Source organism: Pollicipes pollicipes, unplaced genomic scaffold (assembly GCF_011947565.3).
Source record: "Pollicipes pollicipes isolate AB1234 unplaced genomic scaffold, Ppol_2.1 Scaffold_4219;HRSCAF=4965_pilon_pilon_pilon, whole genome shotgun sequence".
NCBI classification, from domain to species: Eukaryota; Metazoa; Arthropoda; class Thecostraca; order Pollicipedomorpha; family Pollicipedidae; genus Pollicipes; species Pollicipes pollicipes.
Genome location: NW_023596448.1, coordinates 14638828 through 14656539, shown reverse-complemented (window position 1 = coordinate 14656539; position 17712 = coordinate 14638828). Strand labels below are relative to the sequence as shown.

Below are 17712 nucleotides of genomic sequence, written 5' to 3'. Positions count from 1 at the left end.
CCAGAACTTTTGTAGCTGCACCTGTTTGCGTGTCACGTGTCGGTAGTCCGGACTTCCCCAGCACTTTCACCGAGTGGCCGCATCGCACAGCATTCATTGCGGACCAGAAACCAGGTACCAGGGAAGAACTACGATTTTTCTTGGAGTATTTTTAACGACCTTTAAATCATTCGCAAGAGAAAGGTCATTCAGCAGGCCGAACAAAACGTCGAGAGACGGCCAGAGCTTTCACAGGTACAAAGCCTTAAGCTTTGCAAGGTACATTTTCATTGGTATCTCTGTCCGTACCTCTGAAATGTCCCCCCCCCCCCCCCCCACCTGGTCTGGGCACCATCATCAACACCTCATCCCAAACTCTTAACCGAGCATCCCCCTCTGCGGCCCTGCCTCACCTCCTGCGACCCCTGCATCTCCCTCTGCGGCCCTGCATTACTTCCTGCGGTCCCTGCATCCCCCTCTGCGGCCCTGCATCACTTCCTGCGACGCCTGCATCTCCCTCTGCGGCCTTGCACCACTTCCTGCGGCGCCTGCATCCCCCCTGCGGCCCCTGCATCGTTTCCTGCGGCCCCTGCATCTCTTCCCGCGGTCCCTTCGGGAAATTAGAAGGAAGTCCCGAAGGGCTCGAAGATCCCCTCGGAGACTAACGGGAATGCGTGCCCCCCCCCCCCCCCACCCCCACCCCCACCCCCACACCTGTGCCTCTGCCTTCGCCGCTGATTCTGGCTCTGGTGTTTCAGTTACAACCAAGACCGCTGTGAACACGCGCTTATTAAGTTCTGCATATTGCGGTGATGTGTTTTAGTGAAGCGGCCAATGTATACTGATTTTTATTCGTTTCATGGCATGCCATTAAAACTACTTTGATTCTTCCCGGCGTCACCGTGTCGGAATTCACCGCGAGAACATTCAGGCGCATAATTCTAGCCAGACAAGAACAGATAGACTTATGTTAAGATTAATGATGCATAAATTACCCAACAAAATAATCGTTACGGCGAGACGCCCTGGCGGAAACGCAGGATGTGGTCCAGGATAATCGCGCTCCACGCCAGGCGACAAAAGCATGTCCGGAGCAGGAGGCCGCCTGGGAGCGGGGCATCCGGCGCAACCGCGTCCCACGCCGCTCGCGTTTCCGCCGCACTGGGGTGGAGAGACCACCAGACCAGACCAGCAGACTTAAGACCAGCAGACTACCAAGAAAGACCCGCGCAGAGGCGAGCAGCAGACCAGAGCGGAGACAGCTGATGCAACCACCCGTCCCGCGGGCAAGTTCGTGGTACGAATCAGAGCCAGAGCCCAAGCCCCACCCAATCAGCACGCTGCAAAATATCACAACAGCAAAACCTCAAGGCCAGGCATCAACCCGGGACATACGGACGCTTGCCCTCCGAGGTCCTGGGGCTGTCCCCAGCCAAGAAAGAGGGTATGCAAAACGGACCTGAACATGGGCGCGTATGGGATCGAGCGTAGCTTATGGCCGAAAGCTGGAAGGAGGGGCAGGTAGAACAAAACCGGTGGGAGCCTCACATTCAGGGGGGGGGGGCGGACAAATAGATACAGGAGAGCATGAGAACAAAACGACTCCGAGGCTCAGCGAGACTGAGCCTCAACTGAGTCAATCACGCAGACCCAGACGAAAAATACGGTTGAGTTGCCCCTGGCTCGGACGTCCAGACGCCCGTGCCCTCCTGGTCCCAGGCTGGCCGGCGTTCCATCCTGGCTACGCATGGCCCGCGTGCGGCTCAAGCCATCTAGTGTCCTCGCCCTCCGGCTATGAACAGTCGGCCGCTCCCAGTCCCTCTGGCCGCCACATAAACGGTCCCTCCGCTCTCCCAGCACAAGACCAGCCACAGCACGCCCGAGCGAAGGCCATCGGTCTCGTCCGTCAGTAAGAGTGGTGACAGGACGGCCTCGGTCCGTCTCGTTCAGCCGATTCCCACCATCCGGCGGAGATGCGTCCAAGCATCATTAAATGCTTTTCATCTCAGTGGAATTGTCGCGGTCTGGTTTCAAAATGTTCTAAAATGAAAGGGCTTTTTGCCTTTTTAGCTCCAATCGTCATCGTCGTACAGGAAACACGGCTTCGTCCCGCCGACAAGCATAACGGAAACATGGCTTCGTCCCGCCGACAAACATAACGGAAACATGGCTTCGTCCCGCCGACAAACATAACGGAAACATGGCTTCGTCTCGCCCACAAACATAACGGAAACATGGCTTCGTCCCGCCGACAAACATAACGGAAACATGGCTTCGTCTCGCCGACAAACATAACGGAAACATGGCTTCGTCCCCCCCACAAACATAACGGAAACATGGCTTCGTCTCGCCGACAAACATAACGGAAACATGGCTTCGTCCCGCCCACAAACATAACGGAAACATGGCTTCGTCCCGCCGACAAACATAACTTTAAAATGCCAAATTAATCGTCATATCGCTGCGACGCCACAGACGGTAAGCGTCGCCAAGGTCAGGTGGCACTGTACATCAGACAAAAATTAACATACACGCTACTCACTCTTCAGACATTTCTTCAGGTTGTTGCATGTTCAGTTCCGCTGCATGGCCGTACCATCGATGTATGTTGAATATACATTTTACCAAACTATGACAACACGGAGCTCTTACGGCAAATTGACCAACTCGTTACTCAGTTTCCAAACCCTTTCCTCATCCTCGGCGATGTTAACGCTCACAGTCCAGCACAGAGTAACGGCACTCAGGCCATCAAGCGCCAAAAACATTTGGTTGAAGATTCTATTGATACACACAGTTTAGTTCTGCTAAACAAAGGTAATAATACTTACCATCACCTACCCACTGGAACGGAAACAGCCATTGACTTGCCATTGTGCTCTTACTCAATGGGGACTTCCTTTGGTTGGACCGTTGAGGGCGATGTCCACGAAAGCGACCATTTTCTAATTGCATTTTATATCCCTTTTGATGCCGCAGCTGATGCGGTTCATCGCTATATACCCCGTTGGAATGTACGAAAGGCAGACTGGAACAAATTTCAGGAACTTTGTTTTCCCAACCACTATCGCTATGACTCATCAGAGCAGGGAGGTAATCTCATCACACATATTCTCTATTCTGCAACAACAGCGATAACTCGACTAAAAAAATCCACTGACAATTCCACTAACAAAACCTCGATCACGACGCCCCCCGCGCAGCGGTGGACAGATGACGTTAAGAAGGCCATTGCCAGACGTAAACGTGCTTTTCGGAGTTACCAACGCAATCACAATATTCCACATTTACTCGCCCACAGCTCTGAACGCACTCAAACCAGAAAGCTGATAACAGCCGCCAAACGTTGATGCTGGCTAAGCTTTCTATGACAATTTACAGCAGCTACTCCGTGAAGCAAAATTTGGGGATTAGTTCGGTCACTTTCTGGTAAACGGACTTTATTTTCATTCTCAGTTTTCAGAGTCACCAACGCCTTAATGACCTCGCCGCAGCAGATCATAAACGCTCTTGCCTAAATTATAGCCCACTGTAGTTCATTAGACATTTGCAAGCCAAGATTCATCGATCATGCGTGACTCAGTTTCAATCTGCTTCCGACCTGTTTCCTTTCTAGTTATACAGGGACTTGCGATGCATGATTCTGCTAGAGCTTTGAAATGCAATTAAATCCACCGGCAATATTTTGGTAGGTCAGGATAACTTACACCATCCCCTCTTTCGGCATTTACCTGACAATATGCTTCAGCTCATTTTGAATCATTTGAATGACCTTTGCTCTTCCTATGCTGTTCCAAACACATGAAGGACACCATAATCGTCCCATCTCAAAAACCAGGCAAGGATGCTCACGACCCAGGCAACTATCGTCCCGTTGCACTGTCCAGCTGTCTTGGAAAACTCATGGAACGCATGGTTGGAGAGCACCTCGCGTGGTTAATGGATCGTCATAAGCTGACACGGGGTCAACAATGTGGATTAAGACGGAACCGTTCCACCTGCGACCATGTAATACACCTAGAAACAGACATTCGTCAGGTATTTCGTAGAAAACGCCAAGTCACCGCTGTATTCCCAATTATTACTCGCACCTACGGTAAGACGTTTAAGCCGGCACTTATTTTCAAACTTTATAAGTAAGGATTTAAGGGGAAGTTAGCTTTTTACCTTATTGGATTTCTCACGTTTCTCACGTTTCTCACGGGGTCACGACCGTTTCGTGTTAGGTGTCGATCGGCTGTATCCGATGTTCACCTCGTAGAAAACGGACTTCCGCAAGGCAGCGGTATCTCTCCTTTGCTTTTCAACCTAATGATCGATGATTCCTTTGAGGAGCACCCTTCTGACATTTCTTCTTGACTTTTTGCTGATCATAGCGTCATCTGGTGTTCAGACACAGCATACGACCACTTGCTACTACACCTCCAAAACGCATTAGTCAAAGTGGAACAATGGTCAAGACGCTATGGTTTCCAATTTGCCAATATGGTTTCAAACTGTCGGCCGTTATGATTTTCAGTAAAGGGCGTCGAAGTACACTGGCATATTTTCTTAATCTCGACGGTTGCCACATTCCTTGTGTTTCATCATTCAAATTGATACGTGTCACTCTTGACCTAAGATTATCGATGTGTGAACTTGTTGAACGTGCCCGACCAAAGGTATGACACGCTTGAATTTGCTCAAATGCATGTTAGGTGCAAGATGCGGAGCTGACCGGCTTACGGTATTGTTATTTTATAAATGTTTGGTTCTGCCGATAATTGAATATGGCTCCGTAGTGTATGCAGGTGGTGGCGAAAATAATCGAAAAATCCTAGCTGTCATTCAAAATATGCTTTTCCAGCTCGCACAAGTAGAGCTGCGGACTTCTCCAATTTCAGCACTCGAGGTAGATGCACACATTATGCTTCTCGCGCTCCGACGCATAGAATGTACCTTGAGGCACATCACAGAGACTCGACAAATCAAACATTTCCCTCTATAGACACACTGCCACGAATTCATCACGCATGCGTAGGATCGGCAGAACGTCTTTCGAGCCTCACAACCGCGTCTCGTGTCACCGCCTTCTGTCAGAACTTAAATTACGTTCTACTGCGGGTCTCTGTTCCACCAGATTTAATAGTGGCTCCCTGACAATTGACGCCACGGAAAGTTCTGTTTCTGTTTACAAATCTTAAAAGCTCTGTGACAACTGCTCATGTACAACAAAAATTAAACCGCATGGTTGCAAAATATCCAAACTGTCACTTTGTATATACCGATGGTTCTAGGAATGAAGACCTCACCGGATGTGCCATCCCATGCCACACGGATTTTTCAAGTAGTTGAGGAGAAAAGGAGTGTTGACATTGTGAGTCAGCCCTTGGATCAAATTTTGCATGCGCGATTAACGTCCTCGAGCTCACGGCGAGTGCTGAAGTACTGTAGACAAGGTTTCGTGGTGTGCTGAACTGTACGCGGCGTATTTGGCATTTTGTTCTGACACCATGTCGGCGTGATTTGTACATATCCAAGATGAATGCAGTGTAAATACAAAAAATCGTCGCCAACTACGTGGTGTTGAAAGTACTTTAGCAAAGCATGTATGTTGTCAAGGATATGGTGGGTAAAACTACGATGCTGTCGCGATCCGACCGAAGCTCCCTTGAGAAGTTGACAATACGGTTATGCGCTCACCGGCTTCATCAAAAAGCCAAGGAGACAAAATCTGGCATCGCAGTCCGGTGGGAGACAGTGTCTACGGTTTTTTCACCCCTTTGTTCAGGACAGATGCGATTTTCAGTATCATGCGCCTACAACAGCCATGACATAAAGAAGGTAAATCGGCCTCTGTGATCTCACAGTAATATCATCCGCCTGGACATATACCTCATACAATATCACAACACAATAGGTCGAAGGTCATGTAAAAGCTCTAAAGGTGGTAAGACATGAAGCTACTGTTCATGCCAGTGGTAAGGTCAGGGAGCTTAGTAGTGTGGTATGGGCCAAGTGGTGTCAAAAGGTCGAGTACAATTTGTGTAATCATGCAAACGAGCAAAGCTGGCTCAACAAGGAAAAACAACGAGAACGAAAATCAGAACGGAGGTGGGCATCGGCACGCCTGATGTGAAGTGGTGAGTTTCGCATCAGTGGGGTTTGTGCGCATAAGATTATGAAATGACTTAAAACAATTAGCATGTAAGGAGGTTTACGTTATATTTCACCGGACTCTTAGGTCCCACGTTTCGAAATGATTTTTCTCGGAAGTTCTACCTTACCTATGGAGCCAATGAAATACGAAATGGTGGCATCCATTGACAGATTTGGAGTGTTCTAAAACCCGTTGTTCTCGTCCGTGTTTTGCCGAAACAAAACCCATCATGGTGCGTATTACGTCCTGAATATGAGGGTGACAACGATCATCACAGCTTAGGTCAGTCTCGGATGGACTCGGAAAGGATTGGGCCCGGCAGACAAAATACAACACCAGTGGGAGGCTTTCCATGTCCCTGGAAGCGTCTCTTCGGCCTTAATGCTGGACGTTAAATGGCGCCTGTTGACCTAAACACACTCACTCCAAACATACACATCTGTTGGCGTCCGCGTCAATCCAATCGTTCTTGGCTCGCACACAGATACCCTCGCCTCCCCCCCCCCCCCCTGTCCCAGTGCGTTGACATGATAATATGTCTGTGTGAGTCCTCGTTGAACTAAGTTGAGTCCATTTAACGCATTTCAGACACCCGGTGGAACCACGTGCATACACTCTCTAAAGCATATCAGGCTCATTTATCAGTCTGGCGCCAGCGCGTTTACGCGGCCGGCATCAGGTGTCCGAAGCTGGACGACGACTCGTTCCCTCGCCCAACCTCCAGGGCGAAGGCACGCTATTCGCCCGACGCTCCCTCGCGTCTCGTCCGCGGTGGGGCGGCCCATCACTCCTTCGGCCACGCCCACCTCCCGCAGCTATCCGCTGCCGTGGCGCGCTATAGGCAGCGCCTCGTACCGCACGGTGACGTGGCCTCCGACGCTTCTGCGCCCTCGCCTTCTGCCTGCTCAAGTGAACTTTGTAAGACTCCACCCCACGGCGCGTTTCTCAGAGGCCTGCAGGTAGACAGCGCGCCAGATGGGAAGGCGAAGCCTCTTGGCAGGCAGCGAGTGCTTGACGTGACCTACGTTTGTACCTTGCGGTATCCACTGCCGGGATGATCTGGAGACTAACTGACTGGCCAGTCCTACGACCCTGTGTCTTGTCGCCCTTGCTATGAGCGCGCGTTGGAGAGCTCTCTTTTTCCCAACATCAAACTCTATTTGTCCCGCCGTCAAGAGCTTATAAGACCTGGCGCGCAATACGTTGGGAAAGAATAGCTTGTGTACTGTTCTCTCCCGAGGCATTGTACACCAACAGATGGACTCAGTGACAAGCGTGCATAATGGTGCATCCTGGGCAGTCCCAACTGGTCCTTGGTGATACCGTGACCGATGCGTCTTTATGCCGTCACGTCTGAGGTCAAGTGAGAGACAACGAAACGAGTCCGACGTCACGTGGTCCGTAAAAAGGAGCGAAGCCGCGCCTCTGGGTCGCGCTATCTACAAGCATCGCTCCGTGTGAGGGCAGGACCGCGGCTGTCTGACTTTTCAACCCTGCCCGTGTCTGGGCCGTACTGCTCGGACGCGTTTGCGGAAAATGCCAGTGCTTGCCCTTCGTCGTCGCAAGTCCGAGCAATTGACCCACTGACTGGACGGCCATTGATAAGTCAAAGCCTACCCTGGATTTGAGCGCGAGTCCCTCATATTAACTGGACCGTTACGTACTTAATCGCACCGCCAGCGGGCCAACAACAGTCACCCATCAACCGCGCACGCATGCGGTGTACATAGCGCCGCGGTCATGCCCGGGTCTGCCGGCGATACGACGCGCTAGGTGCAGGGAGGGCTACTGGGCCGACACCGACGACCTATCGGACACTCCCTTGGATGCCAGGCCAAAAAATAAGAAACAAACCAAAGAAAGAGTAAGCAAAACAAAAACAAGAGAAAAAACAGTGCAACAGAGAGCATGATCGCGACGAATGGATTCGTATCAATGTAAATGGCCTCGACCCGCGCGCGTCCGTGGTCTCACGTCCGCACGTGGTTTAAGCGAGTTCAATCCCCCCATGTTCGGCGTGTAGCGCCACCTCGCAACTTGCTGACGGGTCGTGGCGCTGGGATCGCTCGTCCGTCGTAACCGTTGCGTGCTATCCTCTGCCGGCGGGTCGCGGGCGCTAGACCCCTCGTCCGTCCGCACCGTAAGGTGCTGTCCTCTGCTGGCGGGTCGCAGGTGCCAGCGCCGCCATGCGCGCCGTTAGGTGCTGCCCTCTGCCCGGGATATCCGATATCCGCCGGTAGATGGCGTCTGTGTCGTCTTCTAAACGCTGCCCCGATCGGCGCCTCGCGAGTGCCCTCCTCTGGTCTCGCGCTGTCACGCACGGTCTTTCGAGACATAGCGGGTTCGGTACACCTCGCCGCGATGTCTCGGCACCCATGGCGGGCAATCTCGCTCCGACCGCTCGCTTCAGGCGGTCGGAGGGAGGTTGGTTGATTCGGAGACATCGACACCGTACTCTCTCGTGCCGGGCCTCCGGCGTCTGTAGCAGATCCCTCCAGGACGGGAGAGGCCCTTGCCAGGCGAGCACGGACACCGTGCACTGACCAGTCAGTCAGTCGAGCCAGGCCAAGCAACACAAAGAGAAAAGTAGGGAACTGGAATTACACGCTCTCGTAAAAAAAATCCGTGCGTACGCGCTGAGCGGAGCTAGACAGTACCGAGTCAAACAAGAATATTAACAGACAAAAATTACACACTCACCGATACCATGCAAAATCACCTAGTCAGCTGGGCCGGACGAGCGATAAGCAATGGAGGACAGCGCGCGGATGATGAAATGCGTGCAAGCGCTCCGGACGGGACTCGGCAAGACCGTTTCACCGCCCACGCCCCCCCCCCCCCCCCACACCTTAAAAACCAAGGGAGGGAACAAAGGCAAACGATTAGCTTGACGGAAAAGGAGGCTAAGCATGCACGAACGTCATATGACCAACCAGACAATCGGCCTGGGCGAAGCAACTGATAACGAGTGGTGAGAAGACAGCGGATCGTCAGTCCGTCCGTGCATGTGCAAAAATCAGGGCTTAAAATTAAATTGAAATTAAATTAAAAAGGAAAAACAAACAGACCGTCCAACCAGCCAGCAGACTTCCGCCACAGCCGAAGGACACCTTCATGGATGTACCGGCGTGGTCGGCACGCCGTGCCTGGCCGCGACGTGGGATTGGCGAGGGACATGATGAGCCGCTGCGCCTCCATGTGGCTGCCTCCAACGGCAAAATCGAGACAGCCTCGGCGCCGGCTATCGAGCCAGCCGTCGTGCCGAAGCGCACGTCAACGCCCTCGAACACCGTGCGATGCCACATTGGGCGCCAGTGCCCTTTCACCGCCTGGCCAAATTACCTTCAGCCTCGCGTCCGTGCTAAACCTTTAAAACGCAGAACGTCAGCCGTATTTACCAAATCCCTCGCACTTCTTGACCCACCAGCTGATCTCTTCGCGCGGCCCAGCACCAAACCGCGTGATACTTCAGCCCTCCCCTTTCACTTCTCTTTCCTCTCACTTTTTCTTCATTCTACTTTGTATTATTATCTCACGTGAAAAGGCTTATCTTTGTTATCACCCAGCTCACTCGATGCCAAACAAGGCGTTTCACCAAGACTACTAGGAATAAGCCGGCAAGGAATTTGCCATCGGTTGCCAAGGTTTGCCATCGCATTTTTTGTAAAGACCTATAATGGTTCGCTTGAAAGGCGCTCCTAAACAAGCGTGTCGATCCCATGTAATGGAATATTGAGCACAAGGATAACATCACAAAGATTTAATTCTAGCGGAGCCTTTAGCTGACGATGACGCATTCATACTGAGGCTGGGGCTGGTAGTAAGTGCGGGGAGCCTCATCATCGTCATCATCATCGCCCAGGCGCCTCGTGCCCCTCCTCCTCATCATCAGACACCTCCGGGGTGGGGAAATCGGTGGGCACGGGGGTGGGCAGGTGGTCACCCTGGGGCTGGAAGCCGTTGGCGTCGGCCACGTAGACGACCTCGTGGACGACATCGTCGGGACCGGTGTAGCTGAACTGGCCGTTGACGTTATGACTCTCCTCATCGCCGTATCCCTCCACCGGCCTGCCAGACTCGGAGACGTAGATGCACTTTCCAGTCTCAAAGCTTCGAAATAAATATGAGTGAAACATTGAATCACCTACAGATCGTGCCGCCTCCGTTGTCTAGGGGAAAGCTGCTTGACTTGTAATCCAGCGGCACTGGGAACAAGGACCAGAGTGGGCGCATTGCCTGAAGTGGAAAGGTCAGCTGACAACTGGCCAACGAGGGCCAACCCAGTTCCGGGGTGGCCCTGCCGCAGCAATGTGCGACACGCATAAGCCTCCGCAATCCTGTCTGACAAAAGGGCGGAGGCAAAATCATTCGTTGAACTGGACGGCACGACTTGGGTGGTGGGTTCAGGGTACACGCAACAAGCTATGCTTGGCAGGTACTCGGAACCAGAAGTCACCGATGCAAACCATACGGAATAGATTTATAAAAAAATAATTTGATGATAAGAACAATCTTCTAACATCACCCTGTGCACTAATTGTTGCTGGCAATAGATAATACAAAAAACGTTTTCCGGTGTTTTATTTCTATTACAGATAATGCTCTGGACGTGAGCGTTACAAAAGGATTGCTTTTTGCGACTCGTAGGGACTGGTCTTTACGGAACACAACGTCCTGCTTCAGGATCTTGCACGCCTTTTGGGCGTAGGTGAGGGCACCGTAGCTACGGTCGGGGCGGCGGTAGCCATGGCCACAACGGCGGCGACAAGCATCTGGACCAGCGGTAACTCTCAGTGTCATGATGTCCTGGCATTGATAGTTGCTCGTCAGCATTTTTGACATTTTGGAACCTAACGACTGGACACATTCTGGAAACACGGTTGTGTTTGGGCAAAACAAATGTTTAAATTGTGCATGCCGTAACTGCACTGCAACACAAATATCCGGACCTAGCGGTAGAGCAGATCACTGAAACGATCACTTGATGCTATTGCATACATGCAGGTCACTCTCTGGTCAGAGCACGCTTATTCAACAACTTCATGTCTGTTTGTGTGATGGGTCTGTGTGTTGACTGACGCCACCAATCTTACTCCATGGTAAGAACACTGAGTCGAGACTCGTATACCCTATCCATGGCCATCACAGGTCACCATGGTCGGCCGCACTTATCAGGGCGCGGCAAGGGACCACGACCTCTGCTTCTGTCATTGTACATATGTCTCTGTGACCCGCGAACCCTTACTTCTTTAAACTTTCAATAAGTTGGGATTATCTCACAAATAGTCCATACATACTCTGACAGAACGGTTTCGCAGCCAAGTTTAACTGTGGAAATGTCATCCGCACATTGGGACGACTTTCGCATGTACGGAGCCGTTAAACCCTAAGCGTCACAGTGTTACACGACACATCTCATTTTCTTCTTACCTCACCATGTCTTCTACATTCTCGCACAGCGTCTAAGGCATCGGAATGTGTACCTTAGTAGCTCAAGAAGTGTCGCGATGGGTACACTATCGGCGCACGCAACACTTGGTTCCCCATGCAGTACGAGCATGTGCCAAACACGTGACATCCCCTGAATTATGCTGAATGCCAGTGGTTATTTAGCCAGCCACTTGGCTGGAATTTCATGATCTTTGAGATCGCGTTTTTTGAACCACATTCATTTAAGCAAGGTGAGAAGCAAAGTGTGATCTTAGAATAGTAAATATGTCTTCCATAATAAGTTATGTCGCATGTATCGAGAAACATCACAAAGTCTTGTCAGCGCTTTTGCTTCCAAAATCAAATATGCACTCACCTGGGGAACAGGCAATCATAGGGCAGCAAGACGAACCATCTGGCCTGAAAGAGCGGCAGCACTCGATGCAACACATATTATGCCTCTAAATCGACTTTGATGACATCGATAGGATGCAGGGAGATACTGGTTTGTTGCTTTCGCCATACTTTTGAGTGTGAGCTGCGTTTTCTCTCATAGACAATGTCAGCATTGAGGTGCTATCGCACAAATCATGAACAAAGATCCAACAGATCCATGGCACGACGATTCGCTTCATGTTATCTATATGTATATATATATATATATATATATATATATATATATATATATATATTTACATACTATAGCTATACTATATAGCGTTACAACGGGATTCGTAAGGGCACTGTTGTTTGTGCGCTGTGTGAAAATGGAGCCAAGGGTGTGAAACAAACGCCTTGCTTGTCATGAGAGCGAGCCGACGTTATCCGATTTTAAAACTTGTAAATGAAAAAAATACTAACATGATTTCTCAGTCCACCTGAGGGTAGTAGTTCACCATAAGCGTCACAGCATAACACGACACAAATCTTTTTTGTCTTTTTGACCTCACCATGTCTTCTACATTTTCGCACAGCGTCCACGGCATCGGGATGTGTACCTTGGTAGCTCATGAAGTATCGCGATGGGTACGCTGTCAGCGCACGAAGCCCTCATGCAATACGAGACATGTGCGAAACTCGTGATTTCCCCTGAAGCATGCTGAATCCCAGAGGTTATTCAGCCAGCCACTTGGCTGGATTTTCATGGTCTTCGAGGTCGCGTTTTTTGAACCACGTTCATTTAAGGAATGTGAGAAGCGAAGTGTGATCTTAGAATAGCAAATACGTCCTCCATACGGAGTTCCATCTCATGTATGGGAAAACATAAACAACAGCACTACGTAATCTTGTTAGCGCTTTTGTCTCCAAAATAAGATGTGCACTCACCTGGGGAATAGGTAATTACAGGGCAGCAAGAAGAACCATCTGGCCTAAAAAAGCGACAGCACTCTATGCGATACGTGATAAGCTTCTAAATCTACTTTGATGACTTTAACAGGATGCGAGGAGGTACTGGTATGCTGTCTTTGCCATACTTTTGAGCGTAAGCTGCTTTTTCTCTCATAGACGATGTCAACGATGATCCTTGACGATGTCAAGTATCCAACAGATCCATGGCACGACGATTCGCTGTATACTGTCCTTTAACTATATTTATATGTATATATATATATATATGTATATATATATACATATATATATATATACTATATACTGTATACAAATATGAATATATATAAATATATATAGACATATATATATATATATATATATATATATATATATATATATATATATATGGTTGAAAATCTTAGGCATCTTAAAACGAAGCGTATATTTGTCATCTAAGGCAGCGTAAGACGATTGCAGATCAAGCCAGATAAAAAAGCAGCGCGCCCGACCCCCCAGAGGGAAGCATCGATGCTGCCGACTAATCCTTCTACAATACCAAGCAAAGCAAGAAATTCTGTGTTAGGTGACAGCAGCCCACAGCCTCTGGAGCACTCGGTGGCGTTCTCAAAAGACGCCAAGTTGCGGCCTCCATCCTGGTCACATCACATTCTACTCAAGCCGCACACTTCAACATCGTCCTGCCGACCACCCCGCCGGGTCAGAGTTCCTAGCGTCCGTCGGTCGAACGCTTCAGAAATAAAGGGACGCTTCAGAAACACAGGCACGCTTCAGTAATGCAGGCACACTTCAGAAACACGGGCATGATTCAGTAACACAAAGACACCTAGAAAACACAGGGCGCTCGAGAAACACAAAGACGCCGAATGCACAGGTGCTCTTCGCATCACACAAGGACTCCTAAATATTACACACAGTGACACTTCGGCATCGCATAGGGACTCTTAAGCATTAATAGAAGCACGCTACATCGCCACACGAGGATGCCTCTGCACTGAACAGGGACGTTCCAGCGCCGCATCACGCTTTATTGCAGAACTGCTCCTGCCGCCCCCCCCCCCCCCCCCCCCGCCACCCTATCGTCAGGTGGTCAGTTCTTCGCCACCGTGCAGCCGATCCAGTCGAGAAAGCTCTCCACATGGGTGTAGACACCCGGGAAGTTGACGTTGCCGCAGCCGGAGCCGAAGGAGACGACGCCCGCGGCGTACGAGGTTTCCTGGTTCCTGTGGTTCCGACGCTCCATCAGAGGACCCCCACTGTCGCCCTGCCGACGCCAGAGTGTCAGACGTCACACGGACCGAGTTCCCCGACCGGTGACCGGGGTATCATGTCACAGCCGAAGCACGAGAGCACAGCAGAATTAGCGCACGTTTGTTGGCATTTCAGAATACCAGAAGCTGTCAAGTGGTACATGCGAGCCAGCGAAGTATCATAAAATGTTTTAATGGAGTGTTCCACTTTTGTATGGGGCTTTGAACTGAGATGACAATGTTAAAGATGATTTGGTGGGGTTCACAGCCATGCCCTTCTTGAGGCATAAAACCATGTGGAGCCTAGCTAGGCCCTCGGTTTGTCATAGTTTTTTGGCACGTGCAGCCCTCAAACAAAAGGCATCCTGGCCTGTTTTTGCACCCGCCCTGCAGGTGTCGACTCCGCCGAGGTCGTTCTCGCCGTTGGCGCAGATTTGCGTGTTGTCCACGGCCGTGTTCTGGCGGGAGTACGTCTCCTGGCACTGAGCGTGGCGCGTGACGTTGATCCGGGCCCACTGCATCAAGGCCTCGGTGGGCCCAGCTGCAATGCACGCGACGTGGCTGCGTAAGTTTTGACCCGTTGGTAACATTCGTGTGCATTGTGAAGACGGCTTCGGGCAAAAGCCCCTTATTTGCGGTCGTAAGCCGTTCCCAGAAGTTTTTTTACTCGCTAGAGCCATTCAAAAGAAAAATGTGCGGTGAGCAGAAGATTTAGCATCAATGCTTGTGCACCGTCTTCGGAAAAGCTCATGCTCCAAGCATTGCGCAAGGAAAAAGGCTGAAAAATGACCCGCGAGCAAAACTACAATAATCTGCTACACGGACGGCGGCAGGCTACCGAGCCTGCGCTGACAACGTCTGCTGGGCCACCGCATTCAGCATGGTGAATGCATTATTAAACCTGTGGCAGCGATAAGAAGTCGTTTTTTGCCAAGGTTTTACCGCCAAGCTCTTCGAGTCCTAAAATCTGCAAAGCTCTTACGCATGCTCTACCCAAAGACTTGGCTTTCCACAAGCTAAGCGCCTTTTAATCATCTATCGCCACCTTCAGCAGCACTGGGATGAGAGTGTTGCCAGTCGGCTGTCGGAGCCTTTCGTGAGCACGCCCAGCCGGCCCGGCGGCACAGCATGCCGACCCTGCCGTGTCGCGGCGCGACCTCGGCCGCGCGGTGGAATGCGACCTACCGCCGCGGGCGCTGACCGCCGTCCCGCGGCGGACCGTAGGGGACGCGTGATAGGTGCGTGTATGCGAGCTGACTTATGAGTGGAAGTTCACCCGAGCTAAATGTTTTGTCGTGCCTGGCTGGGATAGCAGGGACAGCACGCCACTGGACTTGGTCCAATACGGATCGCCGCGTCGCTACACGTCTCTCTCTGATCAAGCTGAGCCGAATCGCTGGACGAAGACATCACAGAGACGGGCCACATAAAATGTTCGAATCAGAACAGCGGTCTTTCCTCGCCTGGGGATTACGCCGTGCACCTGCGCCAGGCGGAAAATCGAACCTCAGATCAAGTGGCGCTCGAGATCCACTCCGTGCATCTTCCTCCGGCTAGTTATCAAACCGGGACCCCGTGCTCTGTTCCGCCCTTCAACCACGGCATCTGCCGGCACCTCCATGCCCGGCTGCAGTGGGCCATTGCTCACCGAACTTGGTCGCGCCCCAGCCGGCGACGTAGACCTGCTGGCCGTCCAGGTCGGAGGCGAGGCGGGAGGAATCGGAGATGCACAGCGGCTTCATCATGGCTGTAGGCGGAGAGATCGATTGCAAAAAGCTATCGATGCTCGATGATGCAGACCGCAGCCATCGGTCATACTATCAGCAGGCGTGACTCAAATCAGGGTCAGCATAGACGACGACTAAGAAAATGTCCAAACGGAGCGCGTATGAATATGGTGGAAATTTGATAATATGTATATATATATATATATATATATATATATATATATATATATATCAAGGTACAAAATTTCTGAAATTAATACACCCAAGCTAGTCAGAACCAGACAGACATAACTTACTGAAAACACGTGGGTCGACGCCTCTTTGTTTGCTTCAAACCCACGACGGTACTATGCTTGAGTTGCCAGCATGAAATAAAGGACATCAAAAAAGGAAATCGGGGCTCGACACCTAGGCTTGAATAAACTTACCATGCGTGACCGCAAGCTGAAAAACACGTTGGTAACTCCAAGAATATCAACGGTGAGAAGTAGCAATGGTAAAGGGCGAACTCCCATCACCGATTTTTGGTAAGCTATTGCACACTTCTATCAAACACATGTGTTGACGCCGCTAATGTCGTGATGCTAGGATGAGAGCGCAATAGGCCATCCACAATCCACATGCAGTGTGGTGGAGAGAGAAATGGGGGGAGGAGGGGGCAGGAAGGCCTCGACACCGATGGCTAACAGATGGCATGAAAGGCAATAATGCTTATGTGGAGTAAAAGGGCGGAAAGGTGAGTAAAAATGTTTACAAATGAATGTCATTGCCGGACCACCGAAAGGTTTGTATAACAAGGTATGCTGCTCAAGAAAAGCTTGTTACTTGTCATACACGAATCTGTCATAAGTTGAAGGTCGTAATAGCAGTATTGACTGCAATTGGCAAAAGTTGTCGAACTGTCTTTTAAATCAGCAGCCCCACTGAAATGTGGAAGTGATGTTCGCAACCAGGGTTAGAGGTTATTTGTTCAGGGAGATAAGTTTCTGTGTGCGCTGGGTCGTCCAATTTGTGGCTGAAATGTGCTAACTAGGATTACTTGAATGAAACAATGGGCCACGCAATGCCAGCGCCCCCACCCACCCTGGAGCAGGCGTTATAGCTTTAGGATCCCCTTGGCTGTTTCCTGCGTGCAAATAGTGAGCTATTCAGTGATGACTTACGGGATATCGAAATGCGCTCCGTAAGCTTGACGAGGGCAATGTCATTGAACAATCCTTGACCGTTTCCTCTGAAAACCCGTTTATATTCCGGATGTTTTAAGGCTTTTTCCACATTGTACACTCTGGGCGGGTACTGGGTGCTTTCTTCTGTGGTCGTGGCAATGTTCAAGTCGCCCAGTAGCACCTTCACTCTGCTAAATAACAGGATTTGCGTGAGGTTACCACATAACCTTTATGCAATGGTTGATATATGAAAAAGCGCACATAGCAAGGGGCCGCACTGGACTACACATCGCTTCACTGCTTCGTGAGGGTTGCAGCAGGGACACATAAATGAAAACACCATGCACTGATTTTGCACTGTGGATCATCGGTGATTCATTTTGTCATCGGTCATTCATTTTCGATGTCGATCACTAGTTTTTCCTGTCGATCAAAAAGCGCTGACATTTCAGGTACCTAGCAAGCATTGGTAACACATCGGCAACGGAAGGTTTCCCGTATCCGCTTCAGCACCTTGGTGGAAATAAAACCATGCTGTTTCCCGGTCATTCCTGTCGTCCACACGGTGTACGTCGAGGCTGGCATGCCAGCCCAGGCTCTCCGCCCGGAGTGACGTGCGCGGTGGCTTGGACAAACTGACAGTGAGTTCGAACCCTCCTCAACGGGCTGTC

General features: G+C 50.6%; 1 protein-coding gene across 1 annotated transcript; it reads right to left on the bottom strand.

Moving 5' to 3' along the window:
• Positions 1–13938: 13938 nt before the first annotated feature.
• LOC119094915 (serine protease easter-like) lies at positions 13939–15893 on the bottom strand. The gene is made up of 3 exons (XM_037217826.1): positions 15797–15893; positions 14535–14689; positions 13939–14162 (listed from the first exon to the last, which is right to left on the bottom strand). Exons 1-3 carry the CDS (start codon positions 15891–15893, stop codon positions 13989–13991), a joined length of 426 nt encoding a protein of 141 aa, XP_037073721.1. The 3' UTR covers positions 13939–13988.
• Between the last annotated feature and the right edge of the window lie 1819 nt (positions 15894–17712).